The sequence below is a fragment of the Polyergus mexicanus genome, unplaced genomic scaffold, assembly GCF_030449975.1.
Source record: "Polyergus mexicanus isolate NDT 795.1 unplaced genomic scaffold, iyPolMexi1.0 SCAF_17, whole genome shotgun sequence".
In the NCBI taxonomy this organism is placed as follows: Eukaryota; Metazoa; Arthropoda; class Insecta; order Hymenoptera; family Formicidae; genus Polyergus; species Polyergus mexicanus.
The window spans coordinates 3,969,295-3,996,420 of NW_027223337.1; the positions used below are offsets into that span (position 1 = coordinate 3,969,295).

Consider the following 27,126-nt stretch of genomic DNA (forward strand, 5'->3'; position numbering starts at 1 on the left):
GGAAGCAAAAAAGAATAATTATACGTTTTAAACCGCAAGACTTTTTCAAGATCTCAATGAAATACGGTAGAAAAATAAAATATAAATAATTTATTGCATGAATATAAATAATTTATTTCGTGAATCTTTCGATTAATGAACACAGATTCCAAATTTGGACGAGTTACATAGAAATAATCGAGAAATGTTTTGCCGACGAAATATTCTCAACCACATTAATTTTATACTCAATTTTCATCGATGATATATATTTATATACACATTATATTCCATCTTCTTTAATAAAGTATTTTTATATAATTTTCTGAATTAATAAAGATAATAATGATATAAACATCGTGTCAATAAAATATTTGTCAATGTGTGAGTGTAAAATTCAATCTTACAAAGTATTTATAATAATTTATGCATTACATATTTGGTAACTTGGGCTGTTTAATATGTTTACAGGCTACAAAAATGGACTTAATCTTTTTGATATTGTGCACCTTGTTCGTAGTTTTAATAATTCCCGCAATTATATCGATAGTACATCATCAATACGTTCTTCGACAAAAGCTCAAAAATATTTCTCAGATCGGTAGATTTCCTTTTAGCATGGCATTTAAATTAATGAAGCAAACGGACTATGGTAAAAAATCTTATACATAAGATATTGTTATTATATGCTTTTACAAATATTGTTTATATATTTTTAGTAAAAAGTTTAAAGGAATTAATAAATGAAAAAAAAATTGTCATTTACTGTAAATCAGTATAATAATTAGTAAATTTTGTCACAAAAACAAGGTAATACTAAATATCTAATTATGTACTTATCGTAGAACGCAAACAATAGCTTGAGCAATATATGTTTCATTCTAAAGAAGGTATTTTTATAATTAGGGTTGGCATGAAACCGTTCATTAATATCTATAAACCCGAATTTTTAGAGGTAAGAATGAAAAGAATCTTACTAATAGTATAACAAAATCTTATACAATAAGATTGGTAAAGTATTGGTTATATTTTTTGCGATGTAAATGTGTGTGTATAAATAGTAATTTAATATCGTAAGAAAACAAAACTTTTTTTCAATAGTTAAATAGAGTAAACTTTCATAAACATATCATTATAAATTATTAAAATGTTTTTTGATCTAATAGAGCAGTGCTGGGATTTACTTGCACATTTCGGCACGATTCCGTGGCTCACGCCTATTGCCCCCCACTCACCGCTCGTGCGTTAGCAACGAGTCGCCAGATATGCGTAACGAAGGACCGCGGCGCTTCGTCTCAGGAGCGTTTATATGTAAGAATACCCAAATATAATAATAAGACAATACTTTTCTAAATACAGCGCGAAAATTCTTATAATTAAAAGTTTTTCTTCAATATTTTATAATTCATTGATATAAAATATTGAAGAAAAACTTTTATATATAGAAAAGTATTGTTTTATTATTATATTTGGGCATTCTTATATACGGACGCTCCTGAGACAAAGCGTCGCGTTCCTTAGTTACGCGTATCTGGCGACTCGTTGCTAACGCACGAGCGGTGAGTGGGGGGCAATAGGCGTGAGTCACGATATCGGGCCAAAATGTGCAAGTAAATCCCAGCAAATAGAGAAAAAGAATTTTAATCAGTAATACAATTGTTGTTATTGCATATATGAAAATTATGTCCATATTTTGCTATTATAATGAATTATTTAATATTATAACAAAATAAAGAAACAAATTTAATATTAAAAATTAAATATGACAAATTTAACAAATAAAAATTTTATTAAATTAAAAATTTGTTAAATTTAACGAATTTAACAAGTTTAATGTTACAACAAAACTTCTTTTTTTCGGTAAAATAGAACAATTTTTGCTGATTCAATTTATTTATTTAAAAATACAAATTTATTGTTAAAGTAAAATAATTTATAATTATTAATAAGTGCTTTTAGCTGTTCATTGTTTTGGTGATTGTAAAATAAACAATAATTTATTATTTTAGAAAACAATATTATTTTTGTGTGTTGTATCGTATCGAATTTGTACGTGCGCAGATAGTGTCGATACATCTTACTGTTTATTTGAAAAGACTCTCTTGCTTGATGATTATTTGAATATGTTTATTTGAAAAGATAATTCGCTTGATGATCTTTGCATCTTATATAGGAGGAAAAATATGCAGACTTAGCGGATGATATTTCACATCGCGGAAGTAAATTTAGATCTATAATATTGACAATGAAAAAAAGATTTGGTTGAACAATTAATTTTTTTGTTAAAAATAATTTTGATAAATTATGACGCGATAATCACGAAATGCGCGAATATCTCGAAAATCATCCGATGGTGGAAACATCTTCGCTCGATCCTCGCGATGCATTTTTCGGCGGCCGCCGGGAAATATCGTGATTCGTTATGAGGTTACGGGTACGGAGAAAATACGATACGTGGACGTGTGCTCTTTGTACCCTCTTTGTTCCCAATCGACCATCCGGATATTTACGTCGGCGAGGAATGTTCCGCAATAATCGGAAGGGCACCGAATTATAATTTCGATACGATTGAAGGACTCATACGTTGCAGAGTACTCCCACCACGCGACCTATTTCATCCGGTACTCCCATATCGTGTGCAGGGAAAATTGCTTTTTGCTTTATGCCGCAGTTGTTGCGAAACATTTTCGCAGGTGCCCTGTACACATGACGATGCTCGTGAACGCGAATTCGAGGGTACGTGGGTGACCTGCGAATTACGCAAGGCCAACGGAAAGGGTTATCTCGTGACAGCTGTAAGCGAGATTTGGCTATTGCCAAATATAAAGTTAGCCAATTCGATCATACGACACGTCAAGGCGGATTGCTCACCGAATATATAAATACATTCTTGCAGCTTAAACAAGAAGCCAGTGGATGGCCGTGTGAATGCGGGGAAAACGACGACGATGCTAAAGAACGATATCTGAGGGAGTACGAGAAAACCGAAGGTATCGTTCTTGATAAACGTAACGTCACTCGGAATCCCGGTTTACGTTCTGTCGCGAAACTGTGCTTAAATTCTTTTTGGGGAAAATTCGGTCAGCGATCCAATTTACCAAATACCGAAGTCGTGAGAACGCCTCAGCGTTTTGCGACATTGATGATGAGTGCTGAGCACGAGATAACCGTCATATTACCCGTAAAAGACGAGGTAATATATCTTTCGTGGCGATTGCGACAAGACGCTGTCATTCCCTCACCGATAACGAATGTTGTAATAGCTGCATATACGACGGCGCAGACGCGTTTAAAATTATATTCTTATTTAGAGCGATTAGATCGTCGCGTTTTGTATTATAATACGGATTCATGTATTTACGTGAGCAGGGTGACCCGAACGTATGAACCACGTACGGGAAATTTTCTAGGCGATATGACGGACGAGCTTGAAAGTTACGGCCGCGGTAGCTATATCGAGACGTTCGTATGTAGTGGCCCTAAATTTTATGCGTACATTGTTCGTGCACCGGTCGGACGAACACACGAATGCTGCAAAGTGAAGGGCATAACCTTAAATTTTGAAAACTCTCAACTAATCAATTTTCTTAGTATTAGAAATTTGATGTTAGCTAAAGAAAGGGTACGGGAAAATGAAGAAAATGAGGAAGAATCGGCTGGAACTTCGATAAACTTACGGTTTAGAGCAATTTGGCGTACTGTGTTTCATGAGCTGGTAACACGCTATGAAACTGAAGTATGTGCTCCTGTATTGATGAAACGTAAATTTATCAATAGTCATTGTTCGTTACCATACGGCTATGTAGCAGAACGATAATTATTCTTCTCTGTTTTCTCAACTCTCGTTTTTAAAGTTGCAATATAACGAATTCGCGTATTTTCCCTCGTGCTAAGAGATCATCTTTTTTGCTACGCAATATATTGGGTTGAGTAAAAAGTCATTGCGTATTTTTGCAACAGATGGCATTAGTTCAGTTTTGGCAGTACTAGAGTCATTCACACATATGTTTGTCATATATCGTTTAACAGCTGACGGTTTAAGCTTCATTCTAAAAAAAAAATTGAGCGATTTGGTTGAGTTTTGGAGATTTTATAACAAGTTGAAGATGGAAGACCAAATTGTGCATTTTCGCCATATTTTACTGTTTTACTTTCGTAAAGGGAAGAACGCGCGTCAAGCTTGTCAAAAATTGCGTAAAATTTACGGTGACGATACTCTATAAGAACATCAGTGCCAAAACTGGTTCAAGAAATTCCGCGCTGGTGATTTGGATCTCAAAGATGCTCCTCGGTTAGGAAGGCCCACCGAGGTTGATGACGACAAAATAAAGGCATTGATCAAGTCAAACCCACGTTACACGACACGAGAGATTGCAGAAACATTGAAGATCAGTCAAAAAAGTGTCCACCTAAAGAAGCTGGGATACATAAGCAAGCTCGATATTTGGATTCCTCATAAACTCAAAGAAGTTCATTTGAGAGGCGCGTATAAACATCTGCGATATGCTCATGAAACGTAAAGAAAACGATTCTTTTTTTAAACGAATGATAACTGGTGATGAGAAGTGGATTGTTTACAACAATGTGGAACGCAAACGGTCTTGGTCCCGACGTGATGATTCGCCTCAAACGACTTCAAAAGCAGAACTTCATCAGAGAAAGGTTATGCTCTCAGTGTGGTGGGATTGGAAGGGTGTGGTGTTTTTAGAGCTCCTACCAAGGAACCAAACAATCAATTCGGATGTGTACTGTCGGCAATTGGACAGTTTGAACGAATCTGTCATCCAGAAACGTCCGGAGCTCGTCAATCGTAAAAGAGTTGTTTTCCATCACGACAATGCGAGACCACACACATCTTTGGCGACCCGTCAAAAATTATTGGAGCTTGGATGGGATGTGTTACCCCCCCCCCCCCAGCATACTCGCCTGACCTTGCGCCGTCAGACTTCCACTTATTTCGCTCTCTTCAAAACTCCTTGGGTGGAATAACGTTAAATTCAGATGAGGCGGTAAATCAGCACCTTGTTCTGTTTTTCGCTAATAAAGACAAGTCCTTCTACGAACGGGGAATTATGAAGCTCACCGAAAGATGGCAAAAGGTCATCGAACAAAACGGAAAATATATCATTGATTGATCTTTGTTCTTTATATAAATAAATGATTTTGAAAAACATATAAAAAATACGCAATGACTTTTTACTCAACCCAATAGTTATATTTAATTGTAAATAAGAATTTTTATTGTACAAATATTTTTATGTAAAATAATTTTTTATTGTACAAAGCATAATATTCTTATGTAAGAAATATAAATAAATATAAATAAAACTGTTTTTAAAATAATGCTACGTGAAAACATTTTCTCTTTTCCTATCCTTTCTTCCCGGCGTCTCCGTGACGAGTGGCCTTCACTTGGACACAGTACAATTGGACACGGTGCAAATGGACACGTTACAAATGGACACGAGATTGTGCACACGGTTCAATTGGACACAGTGCATTTGGACACAGTAATTTTGGATACAGTAGCTTTTGGACACATAAGAAAATACGCATCGTTTACTTGGACACCGCTCAATTGGACACTGTTTATTTGGACACCGTTCGTTTGGACACAGAAAGATGCGCACCGTTCATTTGGACACCGTTATTTGCCCTCCGTTCGTTTGGACACCGTTCATTTGCCCACTGTTCGTTTGGACACCGTTCATTTGCCCACCGTTCGTTTGGACACCGTTCATTTGCCCACCGTTCGTTTGGACACCGTTCATTTGTACACAGAAACATGCGCACTGTTTGTTTGAATACGTAACAGATGGAGAGAAATAAAAATCATTTTGGGAAAATATAATCAGTATTCTTATAACACTTTATACTGCTAAATCTATGTAAAATATGAAATCGTGAAAAGGAGATACATTTGAAGGTTATAATATCTGTCAAAATAAAATATATTCATACTTATATATCTCTGATACTGATGTCATTAATTTTACATTGCTTTTAGCACTTTGTTTAGCCTTTCGTCAGTTACTTTATTCTAGCAGTACCTTATCCGTTTTTCTATTTTCACAAAGAGGACGGAGGAGAGGATGAAATATACCGTACATTTCTCGGTTTTTCTGTAGGGGTGGTGAAGCGGAGATATCTCCATCCTTTTTTTTTAGCCTTAGCAGGGAGGGGAAATGCCTTTACGCATTTCCTGCCCACATTTCAGTGGGCATGGGTATGTGGGACTCCTCCCGAGCCTAAACAAGCGGCCCGGGGAATACCCACTAAACCCCCCCTCCGTGGCGCCAGGTTCCTACCTGGCGCTTCCCGGCCCGACGGCGGGATGTGCTTACGCTCTACAACCACCGCCGGGCCACACATGCGCTTCCCAGCGCCCCTCCGCCGTAACCCTACCTCAGGGCGCGCCCTCTGGCGCTTTCTTCCAACGGGTGATCAGAGGGTGTGGGGGCTATTCCACCTCCATCCTCTGATCACCCCCTTTCCCACCTGCCCCATGGGCAGTCGAGGGCTCCGGGATGGAACACGCCCCGGAGGGATCGGGCTCCTGCGCCCGGCCCAAGGCTCCCCGAGGTACCTCGGGTGGCCTCCCCCCTTTTCCTTCCTCGCCCGAAGGGAGGGTTTACACCCCCTACTCCCCAAGCGATGCTCGGCGGGGAGCCCGAGTCCCGAACAGATCGGGCAACTCGGGGTCCCCTCCCACCGAACTGCGAGGTGGCCAGGCTTGCCACAACGGTAGCATAGCCCGGACCGATCCTCCCCTCCCGTGCACCGCTGCCTGACGTGGCCGATCGCCAGGCAGCGGAAGCACTGCAAGGGGCGGGCGCGGAGCACCTCCACCTGTGCCCACGTCCACCCCACGCGCACCCTCTCGGCCACCGCCAGCCTCTTGATGAAGGCCGCGGGAGCCCGCACCCACATGGTCCCCGGGCCGGACGAGGACCTCCGAATGTTCCCGACTCGGAGATCCCCGCCCCCCAACCCCCCGAGGGCCATGAGGGCCTCTCGCGCCTCCCCGAGGATCACCGAGCTGTCCAGCCCTCTAAGTCGCATCTCTGCGAACTTAGTGGGCCGGGTACCCGGACCCCAGTCCCCTCAAGGAGCCCCCTAAGGCTCTCCACTAGCCTGTCCGCCAGTTCGGCGGATGTGGGAGGCTCCGGGTCCTCCTCGCGGGCCCTGACTGGCCTGGGGATCTCAATCAGGATCCCCCCGTTCATGGCCCCCCGAACACGCGAGTCGGCGATGCCCAGATCCGGGAGGTCTATACGCTCCCGGGCCCTGACCATCGCCGCGTCCACGGACAGCCCCGCACCCTCCGGTGCCGACAGCATGACCGCTGCCGGACCTGGAGGCCGGGGTCTCCGCACCCTCGCCCTTCTCGCTGTGGCGGCCTGAGTGGGGACCGCCCCTCTCCTCCCTCTACCGGACGGCCTTCCTGGTCCCGAGGGAGGGGGTTGGGGTGGGGAGGGTCCCTTGCGGGTCCCGCTTCCACCCCCTTCCTTCACACCACCTGCGCCCACGACTCCCCCGCTCGCGCGGGAGGGAGCGCCGCAGGGGGTGCCCGCCGAGCCCGGTCGGGGTTGGCGGGAGGGGCCGCGGCCTTCCTCCCACCCCCCTTTCGGGACTTGGCCTTCATTGGCCGCTGGGCCGGGAGGGCTTGGCGGGGAGGGGGCGCAGCCACGATCCCACCGCCCCCCCGGACTTGCTTCCGGTCCCCACCCCGCCCCCGACCGCTTCAGCGCGGTCAAGAGGCGCTCCTCCATACCTCTCAGCCCCTCGGCCAGAAGGGCCTCCACTTGGGCCATGGACAGGTGGCCCGAAGAGCCCCCGACATCACTCACCCCCTCCGGATCCACGTCGCCGTCAGAGAGGACGACAGTGGGTGCGAAATCCGGCGAGTCTCGCAGGACTCGCCGCGCCCCCCCCCCCCGGAATGGACTCCTCTGAGTCCCCGCGGCCCGCCCCCGACGGTCGCGTCTCTCCACCTTCAGTGCCCTGCAGCAGCGAAGGACCCTCGGGCTCCCGCGCCCGAGGAACCTTCGCAGGCGGGCTCCTCCCTTTGGGCGGTGCAATTGCGGGAGGGTAGTTCCGACTCCGAAGAGTTGTCACCTCCTCCCGCAGCGCCCGAATCTCCTCCTCGCACGAGGTGAGTCTCCTCTTTAGCCACTCGTTGGCTGATTTGAGGAGGCCCACCTGTGCGTCCCCTCCCGAGACTGAAGAAGCGACCCTTCCGAGGAGCACGGTGCAATACGCCTTGACCTTCACGGTAACAAGGCGCATACTCCTCTTGTACGTCCCCTTCAGATTACTGGAGACGGATACCATCCGCTCCAGCTCCTCCAGGGACGCACGAGACCGCTTCTCGATCTCGAGGGTCGTAAGGTCCCTCGCCTGCTCGAGGATCTTTTTCTCGCGGGGAAGGGTCCCCCCGTCCCCTGCGTCTGAGGAGGCAAGTATCCCTTCTGTAGAATACGAGCCTCCTCGAGAGCCCGTAGCTCCCTCTCCTTGGCCTCGGCTAGGCGCTCCATAGCCTTGGTCCGTCCGACATACTAACCCGTAGTGGGTGGTCTGCCCCTTCCTTTCTTGGCGTCGGCGATGTTCCGCCGATCCTTTTAGGAAAGCCCGGGGACCGCCGCGTCCTGCGTCAGGACCCCCCGGTCGTTCTCCGCGTCGGCAGGGTAGTCGGTCGATTCGCTGTCGGAATACCTGTCCACCAGGGGCGACCGCGACCTCGCCTTCCCCGACGCTTCCTTCTTCTTCGCCCTCTTCTTCCGCGGCGTCCTAATCCGCGGTGGCGGTGGCGGCATCCCTTCCGCGCTGTTAATCCCCGTCGATGGGGAGGGCCCCCTGGACTTTGTCCCTGGAGTCACCCCCACCGGCGTCGGGACCCTCCTCGGGCTCGGAGGCATCCACCGACCCTTACGTTCATAGTAAGGACCGATGAAGTCCTCAAAGCAGGCCTCCGTCTGGTAGGACTCCTCCTCGGTGGTCATATCTACCTCACCCAGATGTTCTGGAAGCCTTTCCAGGAGAACGATGGGCCTCCTCTCCTTCTCCCGGTCGCGTGGTGGTGTCGCTTCCCGAGCCTCGTACCGCTCAGTCACTTCCGCAACGTAGCGGTCAAGCGCCCTCTTCCTCTTCCCCGCCTCAGCGACCGCCGATTCCTCTGCGTTGCTCGCTGGCAACAGCGCAGACGGCCCGTCGCAGGATGACGACCTGTGGGGAGCCGGGACAGTACTCCCCACCTGCCGGTCTGAGGTATCCGAACCCCCAGAGTTCATTCTCGTTCTGTTGTCCATTCCCATCTGAAACAAAGAACTGGTTTGATTTCGGGGTTTTCCTTCCCCTAGGACGGTTGGCTCCACCACGCCTAACGAGCCCGTTCTGCCCGGCTTTTTCCAGAGGTGTGCTCCTCCTTTGGCTGGCTCTTAGATCCCTTCCACCTCCTGCACAAGGCAGGAGGCTTCAGGGGAGCCCTCTCACCACGCTAAGGTGGCCAGCCGTCGAAAGGGAAAAATGAACAAGGCCCCTTGGCTCGGGCCGCCCATCCTTGACCCCTCTCTGTTCGCCGGGGGTCTGAGCTCCATGCGGTGCCATTTCTGTCTCAACACGGGGAGCCCGCACCTCCCTTTTTTCTGTCTCCGCTTTTTTATAGTGGGGTGAGACAGACCCACACTAGGCGGACGCCTGTGTTGGCGGTCGGGTCGCCACCCGCAACGAGCCCGCCGTAGGGTTCCCTCCCCCGGCGAAACAGGAGAGGAAAGGCAACCCCGATTGGCTAGATCGGGGTACCGACTCGCGCAGGCACGTGCCTTCCCATCGATCGGGCCACGCCATTTGACAGGGATATTTGCCATGCTGAAATATCCCTGCACCGGCTGCATCCGAGTTTTTATACGAGGAAAAATGCAGACTTCTGTTCGTAGGATGTTGAGCTTTGGGCACAAGGCGCGAAGACTCGAGTGTTTTTACCCTTCGGCCCTCCATAGTCCCTACACCGTGTCCCTGCCTCCGCGTTTTTATCCGAGGGGAAAGGCAGACCCCCTGGGGGTCGGATGTGGTTGTATCAGGACCAAGGTCCCTCCGCAGCACATCCTCCTCTTGACACCGAGGCTATCGAGATATAAGGTGGCCAGCCTATATCCCGCTCTGTGTTTCCCCGAAGAGAACCACCCAGAGCGGAAGACCTACCCGGACCCCTCATACGAGGTTAAGACTATCCTAGCGGAAGCACGACTGCTTCCAAGAGGCTCATCCAGCCGAAGTCGGACTCCCCCCAAGACGCCGCCCCCGGAAGCACTCCTCCGAGGAGGAAGTGCCTTGGCTGTATTCCTTCAGATTCGGGATTTGAGCCAAGCTATGAGTCCCTCCTCCTCCAGACAGCCTGCCCAGAGAATTCATCGTCCTGGGTTTGCGCACTTGCGCACGCGAGAACCTCCCCAAAGCCGCCCAACCCCCTCCCCGGCCGTGCGAAGGCTTAAGGGCATTCCTGCCCCCGATCTACTAGCCAGGCGTTCGCCCGGTTTTCGATCGTGACCCCTGCACCCGTAGGGATAGCCGAGCCACCCCAACGAGGCCCTTTCCCACCCTCGGTACCCCTGAATCTACCTCCACCCGCATAACGCGATTTGGTGTGCTCTTAGCACCCTTCCACTCCTCCAAGAGGAGCTTCAGGGTGAGCCCTCTCACCACGTCAAGGTGGCACACCGTCGAGAGGGACGATATCTCCATCCTCGGTAGTCGCCATCTTGCCGATACTTATACACGTGTTATTTTGTCGCGTTTTTCTTTTTCATTCAGAAACAATGCTCCTCATCCAATCAAACTGCCAGCCACTATAGGGAAGCCAATCAGAGCGCAGGGTCCCCTATGCCGGAGGGCTACTCTCTACAAATACTACATCTAATCCTTATTCTAATAAGATTTCAACTAGCCCAGCATACTAGGACCCTGTCTGGAAATGCGGAGGACCCAGGTTCGAACCCCGAGAATTTCCACTCGCCTCGGAAAAAAATAAAGAAAATAAAAAAAAATTTAAAAATTTAAAAACAAAAATCTTTTTTATTTAAATAATTTAAAAGAAAAATTGCCTCGTAGACGTCCACGAGTCCCCTCCACTCTTTTTTCCACAGACACCTTTGGGCGAAAGACCCCAGACCGGCACAGCAGGGGTCGGCGCCAGTGGCCGAGGAGTGGGGGTTTGTTGTGTCTCGCTATAATGGCCCCTATACTACTGTGTGGTGTTCCTGACCGGAGCATGTCTCGTGCTCCGCTTGTCAGTCTGTCTCGTCAGCTGCTTACTCAGCTTCTAAGAACTTGACCGTGACTTCCTTCTCTTTAGTCACGTATCTTTACTTTATTTTATTAATAATCTTTTATTCTTTATTCTTTCTTAATTTCTTTTTCTTGGGATCTTTCCCTAATTTTAATGCTTTGCTTTAGTCATCTCTTTCCTAATCTTTTCTCTACTTTGCTTGTTTTATCTTTTGATATTAAGAAATTAGTCGGGTTACGGCATCCTTCCCCGTTTGGAAAAAGAAAATTAACTATACGTGAATTTTCGTCTACACATTTTTTCGCTATACATTTTTCGCATTTTACAATTGTTTCTTATATCTACTTTATTTTAATATAGTATCGCAGTGTTAGTTATCGCGGTGTCGGTTTCTATCTCAGCTGTTCTATTCGATCCGCTTGCGGTGCCGTAGATGTGCTCTTGAATTATTCTCGGTTTGCACACCGGATTTATATTAGTTCCTGGTAATTTTTTCTTTTCCTTACATTTTTTTTAGCGTATATAATTGCTATTATGGTAATTATTATTATTATTCCTATGCAACTTGAAGCTATGGGATATATAATGTTCGTTAGTAGGAAAATAATCGTTATTTAAGTCTTCGTTTGTTTCGTCAAATCTTTCACTTAGGTCCCTTAATTCTGTCGGGTTTCTAATGACTTTTCGTAATTTTATCGGTCTAATTTTGTCCAATGTTTTTTCGTTTCATTTGTCGTGTGTCATCGTAAGATTGTAAACTGGTAAGTTCGTCTGTACGATTGTTATTATCGCGGGCTTGTTTGTCCGTATTATGACGTCTTGTGTTGTTAATTTACATTTTTCTTTTAATGTGATTTGTCCGCTTCTTTTTATTTCTAGTTTTTGTGTTGCGTCGTTTTCGCACGTTATTTCGATCGGTTGGTTTGCTCGTGTAGAGTATAACCATGAGTTCGCATTACTCAGCGCTATCTATATTGTTGTATTCGTGTGTATGTGTCGAATATTACAATTGTTTGCGTATGTCTCTAACTGTACATATGCTTGTACTTCGCATAGTGCTCCTTCGTTTAAATAATGTACGGGATAATTCTGTTCGCAAACATATTGATCATTATTTCGCACGCATTTATTTAGGTCGTTTTCAGTAGGCGTAAAATATGTTCGGCTTTTGCTAATATTCGACTGGCATATGCTATTGGTTGATCCTGGCTTATTTGTCCTTGCGATAATATCGCTCCGATTGCATAGTCTGATACATCGGTCGTTACAACCCAGCAAACACAGAATATAACTGCTATATAACATGGGAATAACATGTAATGTAACAGTTGTTATGCCTAATTTATATTGGAATTATATAACTGTCTCTTATTTATGCAATATAACACCAGAATATAACTGCTATGTAACATGGGAGTAACATTTAATGTAACATTTGTTATACCTAATTTATATTGAGATTATATAACTGTCTTTTATTTATGTAATATAATACTAGAATATAATTGCTATGTAACATGGGAGTAATATATGTAACAGCCCAAGTAACAGAGTAACGTTAAATGACGACATAATGACATTTATTTTTGGTCTATAATGTCGGCAACTAATAATTGACGTTTAAAAGACCTCATTTCTTAGATTAGCCAAAGACGTAATTTTGAAGACATCCTATGATCGTTCAAATAAAGTCCTGTTGTAATTAATATTGAGATTATAGTTCATTTGCTTACCGCTATGCAGCGCGCTATTCGTTACCTATACCCGTATTTAAATTTTTGTCATGAGCGTATATAAAGCCTGCAAAATAAGACTAATAACATTGTAATTATTTTTATCAATTCAATCTCTGATACGATTCCCGTACCAGAAAATTCAGATATTGAATTGATTTTTGGAAAATTTAACATATAATATCCGATTTTTATTTATTCGGACAATTTCTATCCGAATAAGTGAAAATCGTTTGTTATTATTTGCTTAAAATATAAAACATAAATTAACTTCTATATAAATAAAATCTTTAATTTTATAAATTAAATTATTTAAATTTACCTATAATATATATCACATTAATATGTGATATATTACTATTGTATATATTGATATATTAATATGTGTTATATTACTATTGTAATTGGTCTTAGTTTTGCTGCCAAACAAACGTCAAAAGATGATGTCCCGTGGATGTGACACATTGACGTAATTTTCGAGTCTCATGAGATCTAACTTAGGATTTTAATTGGTCATTTTGTGACCAAAATTTACTGTCATTGTGACGTCAGTTTGCTACTTGGATGAACTATTACATGACTGTAACAATCATATAACATTTTAGTAACATTTTATATTCCTGTTATATAACTGCAATTTTATATGAGTGGGAAATTACAACTAACGTGAATGTTACATGTAACAAATACGTTATATTATTTGTTACATTGCGTTTCATTATGGCAATGTTACAGTTATGTATCTGTGTTTGTTGGGAATGAACTCCTTTTCACAATCTGGATATTTTAATAAAGGTCCTTAATTTTTCTTTGAGCATTTCAAATGCTTGTTGTTCCTGCGTCCATTCGAATTTATTTTCCTTTTTTGTTAGCTTCGTTAGCGGTTTCGCAATTTTCGAAAAATTTTCATTAAATTTTCTAATCCTATGAAAGCTTCGATATCTTTTACTTTTTTAGGCGTCGGAAAATTTCTTACGGCTTCCAATTTAGATGGCGATATTCCGTTTTCTGTAATTACCATATATGATCTAAATATGTCACTTTTTTTCGTAGGAATTCGCATTTGTCCAGCTGTAGTTTGAGGCTATTCTTTCACAGTCTTCGTAGGACTTCGACGAGGCTTTTATTATGTTCCTGTAAATTAGCTCCGTAGATTACGGTGTCGTCTAGATATACTAGACATTTTATTCCTTGTATGCCTATCAGTATTGAGTTCATTAACCTTTGAAATGTGGCGCCAGCGAAAAGCTAAAAAGCGATTTTGCATTTGTCGCTTTCTTCCATCGGAATTTGATGGTATCCAGATGCTAAATCCAGGATTGTAAAGTACTTGGCGTTTCCCAGCTGATCTAATATATCCGTTATATTCGGTAAGGGAAATGAATCTCCTACAGTTAGATCAATTAATTTTCTGAAATCTACAACTACTCGTAATTTCGGTTTTCCTGACGCATCGGCTTTGTTAGGGACTATCAATAACGGTGCGTTCCATTGGCTCGTACTTGGTCGGATTATTTTATTTTTTAACATTTCTCGGACTTGTCGATTTACTTTCTCTTTATGCTTCTCCGGCAGGCGGTAAGGCCGTACGTTGACTGGTGAGCTATCTGCTTGCGTTGCAATCTTATGCGCGATTGTGTCGGTGCAAGTCAGTGGTTCTCCTTCGATGTGGAATATACGCTATAATTTTCGTATATCTCCTTTATTGCTCTTAATTTTTCCTTGTTTAAATGGTTGATTCGAAGGGCTCGTGTTACCTTTTCGATACGCGGGATGTCATTTTCTCCACTTTTCGCTTGTGAGGCATTTATTTCCACCGTGTTTTCTTGTATGATTTCTTTAATTGTTACTTGCGGCATTAACATTTCAATTACATTATCGGTTGTGTTTATTATACTTGCGGGATATAGATAATTTTGTGGATCGATCAGGCAGCTTCCTATAAATACCCCAGGTACGGCTTCTTCCGCTTGGATGATACCTATCATATTTTTATTTGTAGGTATTTGTATTATTGTTTCATTATGGGGTTGCAATGTGGTTCTTTGATATGGATATAATTTCAAAGTATTCCGTCCGATTCTCAGTTGTTTCTTCGAGTAGTTGCAACTGGCTCCCTGTTTTTTCAGAAAGTCTACTCCTAATATTCCGTTGTATTCGATCGGAAAATCATCTTTTACGACGTACGTTCTATGTTTCATTCTACCGTCGTTTAAATTTATTGTGGCGTTGATTCTTCCTATCGTATATTATGTCCTGTTACTCCTGTGAGTGCTATTTTATCTTCTGTTATTAGCGTTTCGTCTTTTAAATGTTTCACTTTAATTAGTGATATAACGGCTCCCGTGTCGAACAATAAATTAATTTTTCCTTTTTTCGATTCTCGCATAGGTAAAGCTATGACGCTTCACGTGTGTAACGCGATATTCGATTGCGGGTCGTCGTTGCTTCGTTTATTCCTTGTCTTCCTCGTAACTACTGTGTGCCGTATTAGATCTCTTTTTTCCTTACTCGTTGCTCTTACGATTTCTATTTTCCGGTCGCGAATTATATTGTTTGGTTCGGCTCGATTGATCTCTATTGGGTCGTCCGTGTAATAACCAACATTCTTCGCGATCATGTCCAGATTTTTTGCAATATTTGCAATATGTATTTATCGTATTTATGCGGGGTTGTCTATCAGGTTTTGGCAATGAAAATCGATTCGTGTATCGACTAGTTCGACAATCTCGGCCGTAATGCTCAGTTTTTCTGCATTTTTGACGTTGCACGTTTATTTTATTTTCTTGTTTATAGGTCGGTGTGAAATTTATTTTGCTTCGCGTGCCGGTCGCGGGTGGCCCTTTAACCTTTTCTTCCGCGCTGGCCGCTGCTATTGCTTCTTGCAACGTAGCATATTCTCGCGATCGAACAATTGTTTTAATTTCATCCTGCAATCCTATTTGGAAATTCTCTAAGGCTTGCTGTTGTATTATTTCTATTATTGCGCGTTTATTATCTACTGTATGATGACGTCCTTCCATCATTGACTCGTATAGCTCTATGGCTAATTTGTCTGCTCTAAGTCCGTAAGTTCGTGCGTTTTCTCCTGGTTTCTGCTTTAGCGTGTTAAATTCGATTTGTAGATGGGTCGTACTTTTTTTACTTGCGTAACAAACCTCTAGTTCTCGTTTCAACTGTGCAAACCTCGAATTTTACACGTTTGAAAATGTAGCATCGCTCTATCTTTTAATTTTGTGCATAATACTACTCCTAATAGCGTTACTTCATCTAACGGGTCGATATGTTCTACTGCGTATGTAGTCGCGCTCAAAAATTCTTGTAGTTTATTGGGTGATCCGTCGAATTCCGGAATCATTCCACAATACTTTTTTAATGGTAAAAATCCGCGTCCTTTTCGATGTCGTACATCCTCGGATGTGGACTCGTACGCGGTCTCGGTTCTTTCTCTCGGCGGAGTTCTATACCCGTTGTTTTGTCGGGGTTGCGGTCCTCTAATTCTTAAATCGTGTATCTCGGCATGCATACTTCTAATTTCTCGTCTCATCTCTTCTCTCATTTCCCGCAATATTTCCCTAAGATCGTCGGCTGCTTCGTCCGTTTCTTTCTGCGGTTTGTGTTGAGCTTGCGCGTTTGATTGTGTCGCGTTTCTAATTGCTTCTTCTTGTAGTCGCTTAATTCCCTTATCTTCCGATGTGATCGGTTGCGATGCGAGAGCGTTTGAGTTATACATGTCTCGAGTGCGATAGATTTCGGAGTCAAAGATACTCGAATCGTATGACGTTAGTGAGAATTCGCGGCGGTGTTTTCTACTAGACGCGTTTATTGATGATTCGACCTCAACATCTAGTTCTATATTATTCGCTATTAAACTGTTATCTAATTCGCCAAATGAAAATTCGCATTCGATTACAACGTTTGCTCCGAGTTCTGGTTCGGACAAATTCTCGCTTGAATTTAATGCGCTTAGATTACTTCGTACGTTATCGCGTATATCCCGGAGTGCTTCTACTGCTACTCTTATAGAGCTTACTGCACTATTTTTAATGGCTCTATTCGCTGGTTCGCTAAATAGCCACGATTTATTCGCTACGCTTTTTTGTTGTGTGTTTCGGTTTTCCGACATTTACAAATTTTAATTTCTCGACTTACAATAATACAATGAGCAGCATTGTCTCTCGTTCGATGTCGGCCGTCGGGCGTTGATCGTCTCATGCCGTTGAGATAAGTCGGTGCGCTTTCTCAGGTTGCGCTTATCGTTGTCGCCTCGACATACCAGATGTCTCGAAGTTCCTGCTAGACTTCCTATTCCCTCTTGTAGGTGTCGGCTATCTGACAGAGTTATCCTTGCTGTCTCTCGTTCTGTCGATTTCACGGAATTTTTCTTCCTCGTGGTTATGGACCTTTGCCGGTGTTGATCTTGTTAGAGCTGGCGTATCCCACCGCTGCCACCAATTAATGTTGTGCCTCTAGCCGCTAAGGAAGAGGTCTTTCGGGATTTGTACGCCCAAAGAATTAGGATCCACGTCGATACTGTGCAATAATATTACTGAACCAGCGAGAGCGATGTTAACGAACTATGTTACTGAGCTGCTCGCGGTGCATCTCGCGTTTATTATATATCTTAATTAATTAAGTTATTGATAAGGGAGGAGTATGGTGTCCCTGACCGGAGCATGTCTTGTGCTCCGCTTGTCAGTCTATCTCGTCAGCTGCTTACTCAGCTTCTGAGAACTTGACCGTGACTTCCTTCTTTTTAGTCACGTATCTTTACTTTATTTTATTAATAATCTTTTATTCTTTATTTTTTCTTAATTTCTTTTCCTTGGGCTCTTTCCCTAATTTTAATGCTTTGCTTTAGTCAGCTCTTTCTAATCTTTTCTCTATTTTGCTTGTTTTATGTTTTGATATTAAGAAATTGATCGGGTTACAACAGGGCGTCTTTCGGACTTAGCGTCCTACGGACTAAGCCTTTCGGGGGTCTGTCACATGCTTCGCATTCAACATTCTTTATAATTAATTTTTGTAATGTTGCTTCAAAATCTGAACTAATTGTATATGGATGATATTGTTCTGCACCTATGGAAAAATATTGTCTATTTAATTTAGTGGATATTTTTATTTTTTGTTTTTCATATATACACAAGGCAACACGATCATTATACTTTTCTTTTTTCTCAAACGAATTATTGCATTTTTCACGTATGTATCGCTTTTTGTGTTGTTTTGTTATTTGTCCTTTTAATAAAGCACTCTTATTTTTAATTCCAACTATATGCTCTCTCTCTCTCTCTCTCTCTCTCTCTCTCTTTGTATATTAAAAGATGTATACATTTTCTAGTTTTATAATTATCACTTATAATAGCTTGACCAATAGTAAACTTATCCTCCTCTATTCTATAAACATTTATATTTATATTTAAAAAATCTTCATATCTTTTCGTATTTTCTTTTATAATTTGTACAGGATAATTCATATTTAACATTTTATACTTCGATATATTATAATTAGAAGGTCTGCCTACATGATCATCAGCAGGATTAAGTATACTTTCTAATGCATACTCAAAGCATCTAAGATTTTCTTGCTTTTCGCATTGTTATAGCCCGAAAAGGCTATATACGAATTAATAGATATATGAGCCGTTTATTTTGAAAGTGGCCTAAGTCCATTTATACTTAAATTGAGATATTTAAGGGTTTGTGTTTCAATGCAATTAAAAATATACGTACAGGGTACTAATGAGTCATACTGCTTAAGTGTATCTAAAGGTGTTAAATTTATAGTTCCTATTAAAATAATGGCAATTATTAAGTGAATAATATGCGTTTTCTTACCAAGAATGGAGTTAGGCCACTTTCAAAATTAACAACCAGATTCGTTATAAAATTTGAAGGAGCCCAAGTCCATTCAACGTAATTTAAGATGTTTCAAATTGAAAAAAACAATACTCAATGTATTTTACATATCTTTACAACACTTCAAAAACATAATTTATGCGATTCAAAACATTTTTTAACTACATAACGTACAAAATTACAAACATAAATTACAAAACAATTTACTACTCATCTACATTTTGTGTGTGTGAAAGGGATTTGAAGAAATCATGATGTTCCGGTGGTATTAATCGTAATAGGTCAATTATGTCCTTGAATTTTACTGTTGTAATTTGTCTGATATTTTTATACAGTGGTGTCAATACAATATTTTCGAACTTTCTTGGTCTACCCCGACGTGGTAATAAATTCAGGACTTTAAAATTTTCATTCTCATTCATTGATGTCTTATAGAAAATTTTATACGGTTCATTTCTGACAAAACGCATCCAACATATTTTTAACCAGTTTATTGATTTCAAGTTTTAATTAATTTATTTAATTTGTTTAATTGCATTAATTAAACGTACTGATTATTCAGCTAAAGCAATTGTCCAAAAACTGAGATTAACTTGTTAAATACTAATTAATTAAAATTACCTTCATCACTGCCTTCGGACATTATCAATAATTAATATCTTAATTTAAGTATAACTGGACTTAGGCCACTTTCAAAGTAAACAGCTCACTTATTGAACTAACTCTGAAAACTTATGTGTACAGAATTATCGTATCTACTCGGAATATAAGTAACCTCAAATGCTTTATTGATAAATAACTTGAAGTTGTACATGTAACCACGGGCAACCGGAAATAATTGACAAATGGACTCAGGCCACTTTCAAAATAAACGGCTCATATATTATTTTAGATATATATATTATTTTATACAATAAGACATGGCTCAACGTGTAACGCGAATACAGATCACGTTACGAGCGTTGACCGAGCGAAGCGCTGACAACGCGAGCCCGCAAAGCCCGAGCGACGGTGCAATCATTTCATTGCGAAAACGCGGAAATCAGAGCAAGCAGAAGAAGGACATTGCGAAAATGCAACGTAGAAGTCCTACTTAGAACTCCTTAACTTGCATCCGGATCTTGCCAAAATCAAGCGAAACGACACATAGTCTTGTCGCTAAACGATCCCCTCCCAGGAAACCAAAGGGAGATAATAAAAAGAGCCATCGCTAACGAGCGGCGGCTAGTCTTTATCATTAATATTACGCGGGCAGTCTTGATCATTAATTAATATTACGCGGGTAGTCACAATAACTACCAAACGGGCAGTCTTGATTACTAATTACCATAACGCGCGCAACCTTTATTCTTAAACGCAGGTAAAATCGCGAGCAGTCGCGAGTATCAAAGCGAGCGTCGATAATTATCATAATATCGAATAGCCACGCAGTCGGCAGAAGAATATACGTAGAAGCGAGAAGCGAGTCTCGAGACCGAAACTCGACTCTAGACACGCGCACGTTGAGATATCCGCTATCGCGATACGCGACGCGAGTTAAGGGAATCCTAAACTGACGGCCGAACTCCGACGGGTTAGCGCCCTCATCTAAGCGTAACTAAAATTATCAATAATACCGACCGAAATTATCGATAATATCAATAATTTTAGTTCCGCTGTTATCGATAATATTTCTGCATGTTTTATGCATATTTGAAAGAGAATTGTGTTCAATATGATGAAATCGGACAACATCGTGTATTTCTACTGCTCTATTGCCTCGCACGCATATCTAAGCGTATTTAAGCGTATAGATAACAGTATAACATAGATATAACGTGTCTGCCTTTATTGCATATTTGAACACAATTGCACATATTACTTATATGGACTTTTATATATATATATATATATGTGTGTGTGTGTGTGTGTGTGTGTGTGCGCGCGCGCCTTTTCATATATCTTTCCAAGAGGAATAATATTTGGCCATGTGTTTGTGTGTGCATGTATTGTTATATATATATGTGTGCCTTTTATGTATATATATATATATATATATATATATATATATATATATATATATATATATCCGATATCTTGTATCCTGGCGGCACGCTCGGTGAAAATTCATGTATCGTATGAACGCGTTTGCCATTGCTGTACGCACCAGCGGTCACGTTATACTCTACGCGGATAATGTTTACGTTGATAATATTAATCGGTATGTCCGATTGGTGCCATTGTCCCGGCAGCAATATACGCTTTGACGAGAATCCCAGCAGCGATCCAATGTTGTTGGGTTCGTTAAAGTTTATTCTGAAAGCGCACTTGATCTCGCTATTCATCGTATTGTAATTAGCACGGAGCACTATCGGGTATTCTACAACCTCGTCTTCGTCACCGCTCGCTCGAACGGTTTCCTCTCGCGATATCCTCGCGATATCATCACGTTTGTCGACACGATTGCCGGAGCGAACTACGCGTCGCGGGCGTTTCCGTGAAATTGCACGTTTCAAAAACTTGTGTATTGCGTGTATCTCGTACGATCCCTCGGGAATCGTAATTTCCGTGTCATCCTCATCGAAATAAAATTTATTATTCGAGGAATTCACGTTTGTTCAGAAAATATCGCGACTTTTGCGCAATCTCACCACCATCATCTTACTCACTCTAGTCCTTCTCTTTAGTGCTCTTTCTCTCTTCCTTTTCTCTCTCATACGCGACCTCAACCCAATCCCAATGCCGGTCTTATCAATCCAATCAGCATCGCACGACGCTATCAGCCAATCATAATCAAGCTCTCAGGAGCTTTTCCGCGCTCCTGCGTCGATATCGACCCTTCCGGTGATCCTCGATCATTCCTCGAGTAACGGTCTTTCATAGCGCACGCTTTCTTTGGAAAAATCGACAACGCTCCCGGAATTTGGTTTGCTATTCGGATCGGATCTAGAAATCAATCTCACGGTGTTCTCAAGAATCTCAGTGAAAGTAAAGACATTATCAACCGGCAGTCAATCATCGAATTGAGTGTAAGTGCGAATATTCGCGAAGTGCGGCTCGGACCAACGTACGTGTGCGTGGACTCTAAGCGTTCTTCCCGACACCCCCCGAAACCAGAGACTCCTCTGGTACTTTATCAAACATTTTTGGTCCTTCGAGCCGGATCGGTGGGTGCGGTAACGAACGTATCTGTGCGCGGACGTAGAAATTCGAGTGTGTGCTTTCCACGTGCTAACGACGAAAGTTCGAGAACGATCCGTGTCGTGCTTTCTCTCTCGCTCTGACTTCCGTCGGGCTCGGTTGCTCGTGCGTGTTCGGCGACGCTCGGGCGCTCGGTAACGGATCTCTGCGACACGTGCTCAGGCTCACGCTCTCGGCGGCCATCTTGTGAGCCTTGTGCGCGGGATACGGCCGGCTCATCGCACACTCTCTCCTCAGTGAATCGGATCGAACATCTCTGTGTGCGGACTAAGAGAACCAAATGTGTGCTTTCCAAGTGCTACCGGCGAAAGCTCGAGAACGATCCTCGGCGCGTTCTCTCTCGCTCTCAGACTTCCGGCGCGCCCGCCAGTTCGTGCGTGTTCGGCGACGCTCGGACGGATTCGGGCGCTCGGCAACGGATCTCTACGACGCGACTAGGCTCTCTCTCTCGCTCCTGTAGCCACGCGGTGCTTTTGACCACATTCCCCGGCTGGAACGCTCTCTCCCCGGCCATCTTGTGAGTCTCGTACGCGGTATATGGACCTCTCCTTCTCATCCTCGGAGACGCACTGCTCATCGGACACTCTCTCTTCAGTGAAGTTAATCAATTAGACATCACCTGACAAAACAAGGCATTACGACACAGCAGCAAACCATCTACGGCCACCGCTCATGTGGCCATCTCACCCCCCTCTGGGAATTCGGAGACCTCTGGATGTGCACTGTGCTCTGGCCCTCATTACATTGTCTCTTGTCCTCGTTTCAGAGATATGTCTCCTCATCTGCGGCGCAACATAATAATCGACCTTCGACTCTGCTTCAATTGTTTGGGCAGGCATAACGCACTCGCCTGTCAAAACTCCAAGAGGTGCAGAGACTGCGGCAACAAGCATCATACCATGATACACATGGATGGTCAACCGCCCCCACGTCCGTCAGCTACACAAGGCAGAGTAATCTCCTCAACCGCAGCCCCACAAACGCCGGCGCTAGCCTCACCAAATGAGAGCACCACATCAGCGGCTTCGGAATGACTCACGCACGCAGTCCTCGCTCCATCTCACTCGGCAGCTCTCACTCGTCCGGCAGTCTTACTCGCTACTTGTTGCGCCATCATCCGATCACCTGGCGGCTCGCCTCACTCGGTCAGGATGCTCATCGATCTCGGATCGGAACTCACCTTTGCTTCTGGACAACTTATCAAAACCCTTCAGTTTACCCCCGGGCACAAGGCGGGCGGCTTTCCTCTGGCGAAGTGGCAAAGTAATCATCCGGAGCTATTTCGGGCTTTCCCTAGGGACGGCGCAGCAGTAGAGCCTCACTCGTTCGCTAACACGCAGGGTAAGATTATGGGACTCACGTGGCAGCCTCACTCAGATCCGTTCGTCTTCCAGAGCAAGGCCTCCAACCGGCCCGTCATCACCAAACGGACCATACTGTCGGAAGTAGCACAACTGTTTGACCCTTTGGGATTCTTATCTCCGGTAATCATCAGGGCGAAGACTCTCCTCCAGGAACTGTGGCTGGAAAAGGTCGGCTGGGATGACTATCTCTCGCCGCAACTTCGAGATCGGTGGACGCACTTCCGTTCAGAGCTGTCGGCCCTGACTTCCATCACGATTCCTCGGTGGATGTCTCTCACGCCGTCAGCCACGGTCGAACTTCATGGATTTTCAGATGCTTCGCAACTTGCCATGGCGGCTGCAGTTTACATCAAGGTCACCCATCACATAACAGAGCCAATCATCACACTGGTCTGCGCCAAAACTAAGGTCGCACCTCTCAAACGGCTCACCATTCCCCGGCTGGAACTCACGGCGGCGGTTCTACACTCTCGTCTCATCAGTTATGTTCAACGAACACTAGAACTCGCGGAGGTACCAATCTACCTGTGGACGGACTCATCAGTATCGCTCACCTGGATCAACAGTCATCCTTCTCGCTGGAAGGACTTCGTTCGGAATCGAGTGGCGGCAATTCAAGAACGCGTACCTCAGGGCCATTGGCGGTTTATTCCCGGCAAGGAGAATCCAGCAGACTGTGCTTCTCGCGGTCTCTCTTCCACGCAACTCTCTCGGCATCATCTTTGGTGGAACGGTCCCTCATGGCTAGCACAGCCTCCTTAACATTGGCCAAGCATGGTATCACAGCTAGATTCGGCGGCAACTCTTGAGGAGCGGCCCGGGCTTCTTCTCACTTCCTCAACAATAAGGCAACACCACCTCTGGGAGCTTCTTTATCGTTACTCATCGCTCACACGGCTTCTTCGGATTACGGCTCACTGTCAACGGTGTTGCGCGATCCTCAAAGGTATACCACAGTCTTCTCTGGCCACACCTCTCACACCTGCAGATCTGGAAGTTTCACGATTATATTGGATTCGGTCAGTCCAATCGGCGTACTTCTCATCGGAACTGACACTCATCTCAAGCGGAGCACATTTGTCAAGATCTCATCCTCTCGCCAAGTTTACGGCCTTTATCGATCATTCGGGCATCCTCAGAGTCGGAGGCCGACTCAAGCATTCTCAATTGGACTCTGAATGCAAGCACCCAGCCATCTTGCCACGGGATTCTTATCTGTCCAGACTCATTATATCGGACGCCCATCTACGGACTCTTCACGGCGGAACTCAGGTAACCTTGACTTATCTTTGCCAGGCTTACTGGATCGTTGGTGGCCGAGCTCCAGTAAGATCTCACATTCTCCGCTGCGTTCGGTGTGCTCGACAACGAGGCGTAAGGGCACAGCAACTCATGGGTCAACTACCATCATCTCGCATTACGCCATCTCGTCCCTTCCTCAACACAGGGGTTGATTACGCCCTCTCACTCTTAAAACTTGGCGAGGACGAGGGGCTAAGTGTCACAAGGGATGGTTAGCCATCTTTGTTTGCTTCTCAACTTCGGCGGTTCATCTGGAGGCAGTGACGGACTACTCGACAGACGGATTCATCGCAGCGTATCGGCGGTTAACGGGACGGCGAGGTATCTGCCAAACTCTTTTTAGCGACTGTGGAACCAATTTTCAAGGGGCAGATACATCTCTTAAGCGGCTATTCAATGCGGGATCAAAGAAATTCTCGGAACTCGCTCAGCTACTGACCCATGACGGCACCACTTGGGTCTTCAATCCTCCAGCAGCCCCTCACTTCGGCGGTAAATGGGAGGCCGCTGTCAAATCGGTCAAGCATCATCTGCGAAGAACTATAGGCGAGACTGCCCTAACCTATGAAGAACTTACGACTCTTCTAGTTCAAATCGAGACAGTCCTCAACTCCAGGCCATTGTGTCCACTTTCTGACGACCCAGAAGACCTGGCAGCCCTCACCCCCGGGCACTTCATCATCGGGGCAGCGCCAACTACAATTCCGGAACCATCTCTCTCCGCAGTGCCCCTTCCAAGTTTATCACGGTGGCAGCTCATTCAGCAGCAATTCCAGCATTTCTGGTCACGTTGGCCAGCTGAATGTCTTCAACGTCAGCTAGCGATATCGAAATGGCATCATTCCACCACACAAATCAAGGTCGGCTCTCTTGTACTTCTCACGGATGAGAGATTCCCCCCATCAAAATGGCCTCTTGCTCGGGTCACACAGCTTCATCTTGGCTAGGACGGTCTCTGCAGAGTGGTCACCCTCAAGACGGCCACAACAGAACTCAAGCGGCCTATCACCAAGTTGGCAGTGCTTCCGACGACACCAGATCAACCCTCACCCACGGAGCAACCAGCAACGTATTCGGCCTCACCATCACCAATAGCATAATTCTTCAACGCTGTTGTAGAAGGCGGGCGGAATGTTCAGAAAATATCGCGACATTTGCACAATCTCACCACCATCATCTTACTCACTCTAGTCCTTCTCTTTAGTGCTCTTTCTCTCTTCCTTTTCTCTCATACGCGACCTCAACCCAATCCCTATGCCGGTCTTATCAATCCAATCAGCATCGCACGACGCTATCAGCCAATCATAATCAAGCTCTCAGGAGATTTTCCGCGCTCCTGCGTCGATATCGACCCTTCCGGTGATCCTCGATCATTCCTCGAGTAACGGTTTTTTATAGCGCACGCTTTCTTTGGAAAAATCGACAACGCTCTCGGAATTTGGTTTGCTGTTCGGATCGGATCTAGAAATCAATCTCACGGTGTTCTCAAGAATCTCAGTGAAAGTAAGGACATTATCAACCGGCAGTCAATCATCGAATTGAGTGTAAGTGCGAATATTCGCGAAGTGCGGCTCGGACCAACGTACGTGTGCGTGGACTCTAAGCGTTCTTCCCGATATCCCCCGAAACCAGAGACTCCTCTGGTACTTTATCAAACAACGTTCGATATCGATATATGATAAGTCTCAAAATTTGTTAGACCGAGCTCGTAATCACCGTCGCTCAAATCTATGGCTGGATGGTAGTGTGCCGCGAGGACGCTACTCTTCCCGGTCAGCGTGAATGTCATAGACATGTGGGCAAAACTGTTTAACGAATACTGAGTCTTAACGACGCATTGTCAGGCTTTAAGTTCACACCGATTGTCATCGACCGTTCGGAGAAACCCCAGACATAATTATCCGCAGATGCTTTGATCGTAAGTTGAAAGGACGTGCGATTGTACTCGATCTTCGTCACATTCCATCCGAAATATCGCACCAATTCATTCGGCGGTCGAAGATTACCAAAACCGTCGAAATATATAGCGCGATTTCCCTTCTTTGCGTACGCTACCCAATGAGTACCCGGTTCTTCGGTGTTATCCAAATTCACAATGCCGCTCTCGTTTCGATATATACCACCGATCGGTAACGAATCACGCATGAAAACCCCTCTAAAGTACGGTATACGCATACGTTCCGCCAATTGTTCTAATTGTATGTTCGTTGTCACACCCGTGGACATTTTTAGCGTCTTTTCGACGTTTTTTTTTCTTCGTTGCCACTCCTTGTCTACGTCTGTACGGGCTGAGATACAGTCCCTATCCGTATTTATACGGAGCGAGATAAGGTCCGCGACCTTCCATCGCGCGATCGTGACGTTGCAGCTCCTCCAGCTGACGGCGCGCGGCTTTGCTGTCGTTCACCGCCTTGGCCACGCCAGC

The 27,126-nt window shown here is 44.2% G+C and overlaps 2 protein-coding genes across 2 annotated transcripts; both read left to right on the forward strand.

Moving 5' to 3' along the window:
- Positions 1-23,186: 23,186 nt before the first annotated feature.
- Positions 23,187-24,161, forward strand: LOC138940842 (uncharacterized). Its single transcript, XM_070310060.1, has one exon. It carries the CDS (start codon positions 23,187-23,189, stop codon positions 24,159-24,161), a length of 975 nt encoding a protein of 324 aa, XP_070166161.1.
- Positions 24,162-24,173: 12 nt separating this feature from the next.
- Positions 24,174-25,801, forward strand: LOC138940843 (uncharacterized). The gene is made up of 3 exons (XM_070310061.1): positions 24,174-24,912; positions 25,068-25,561; positions 25,649-25,801. The coding sequence occupies exons 1-3, from the start codon at positions 24,174-24,176 to the stop codon at positions 25,799-25,801; spliced, it is 1,386 nt and encodes a 461-aa protein (XP_070166162.1).
- The last annotated feature ends 1,325 nt before the right edge of the window (positions 25,802-27,126 follow it).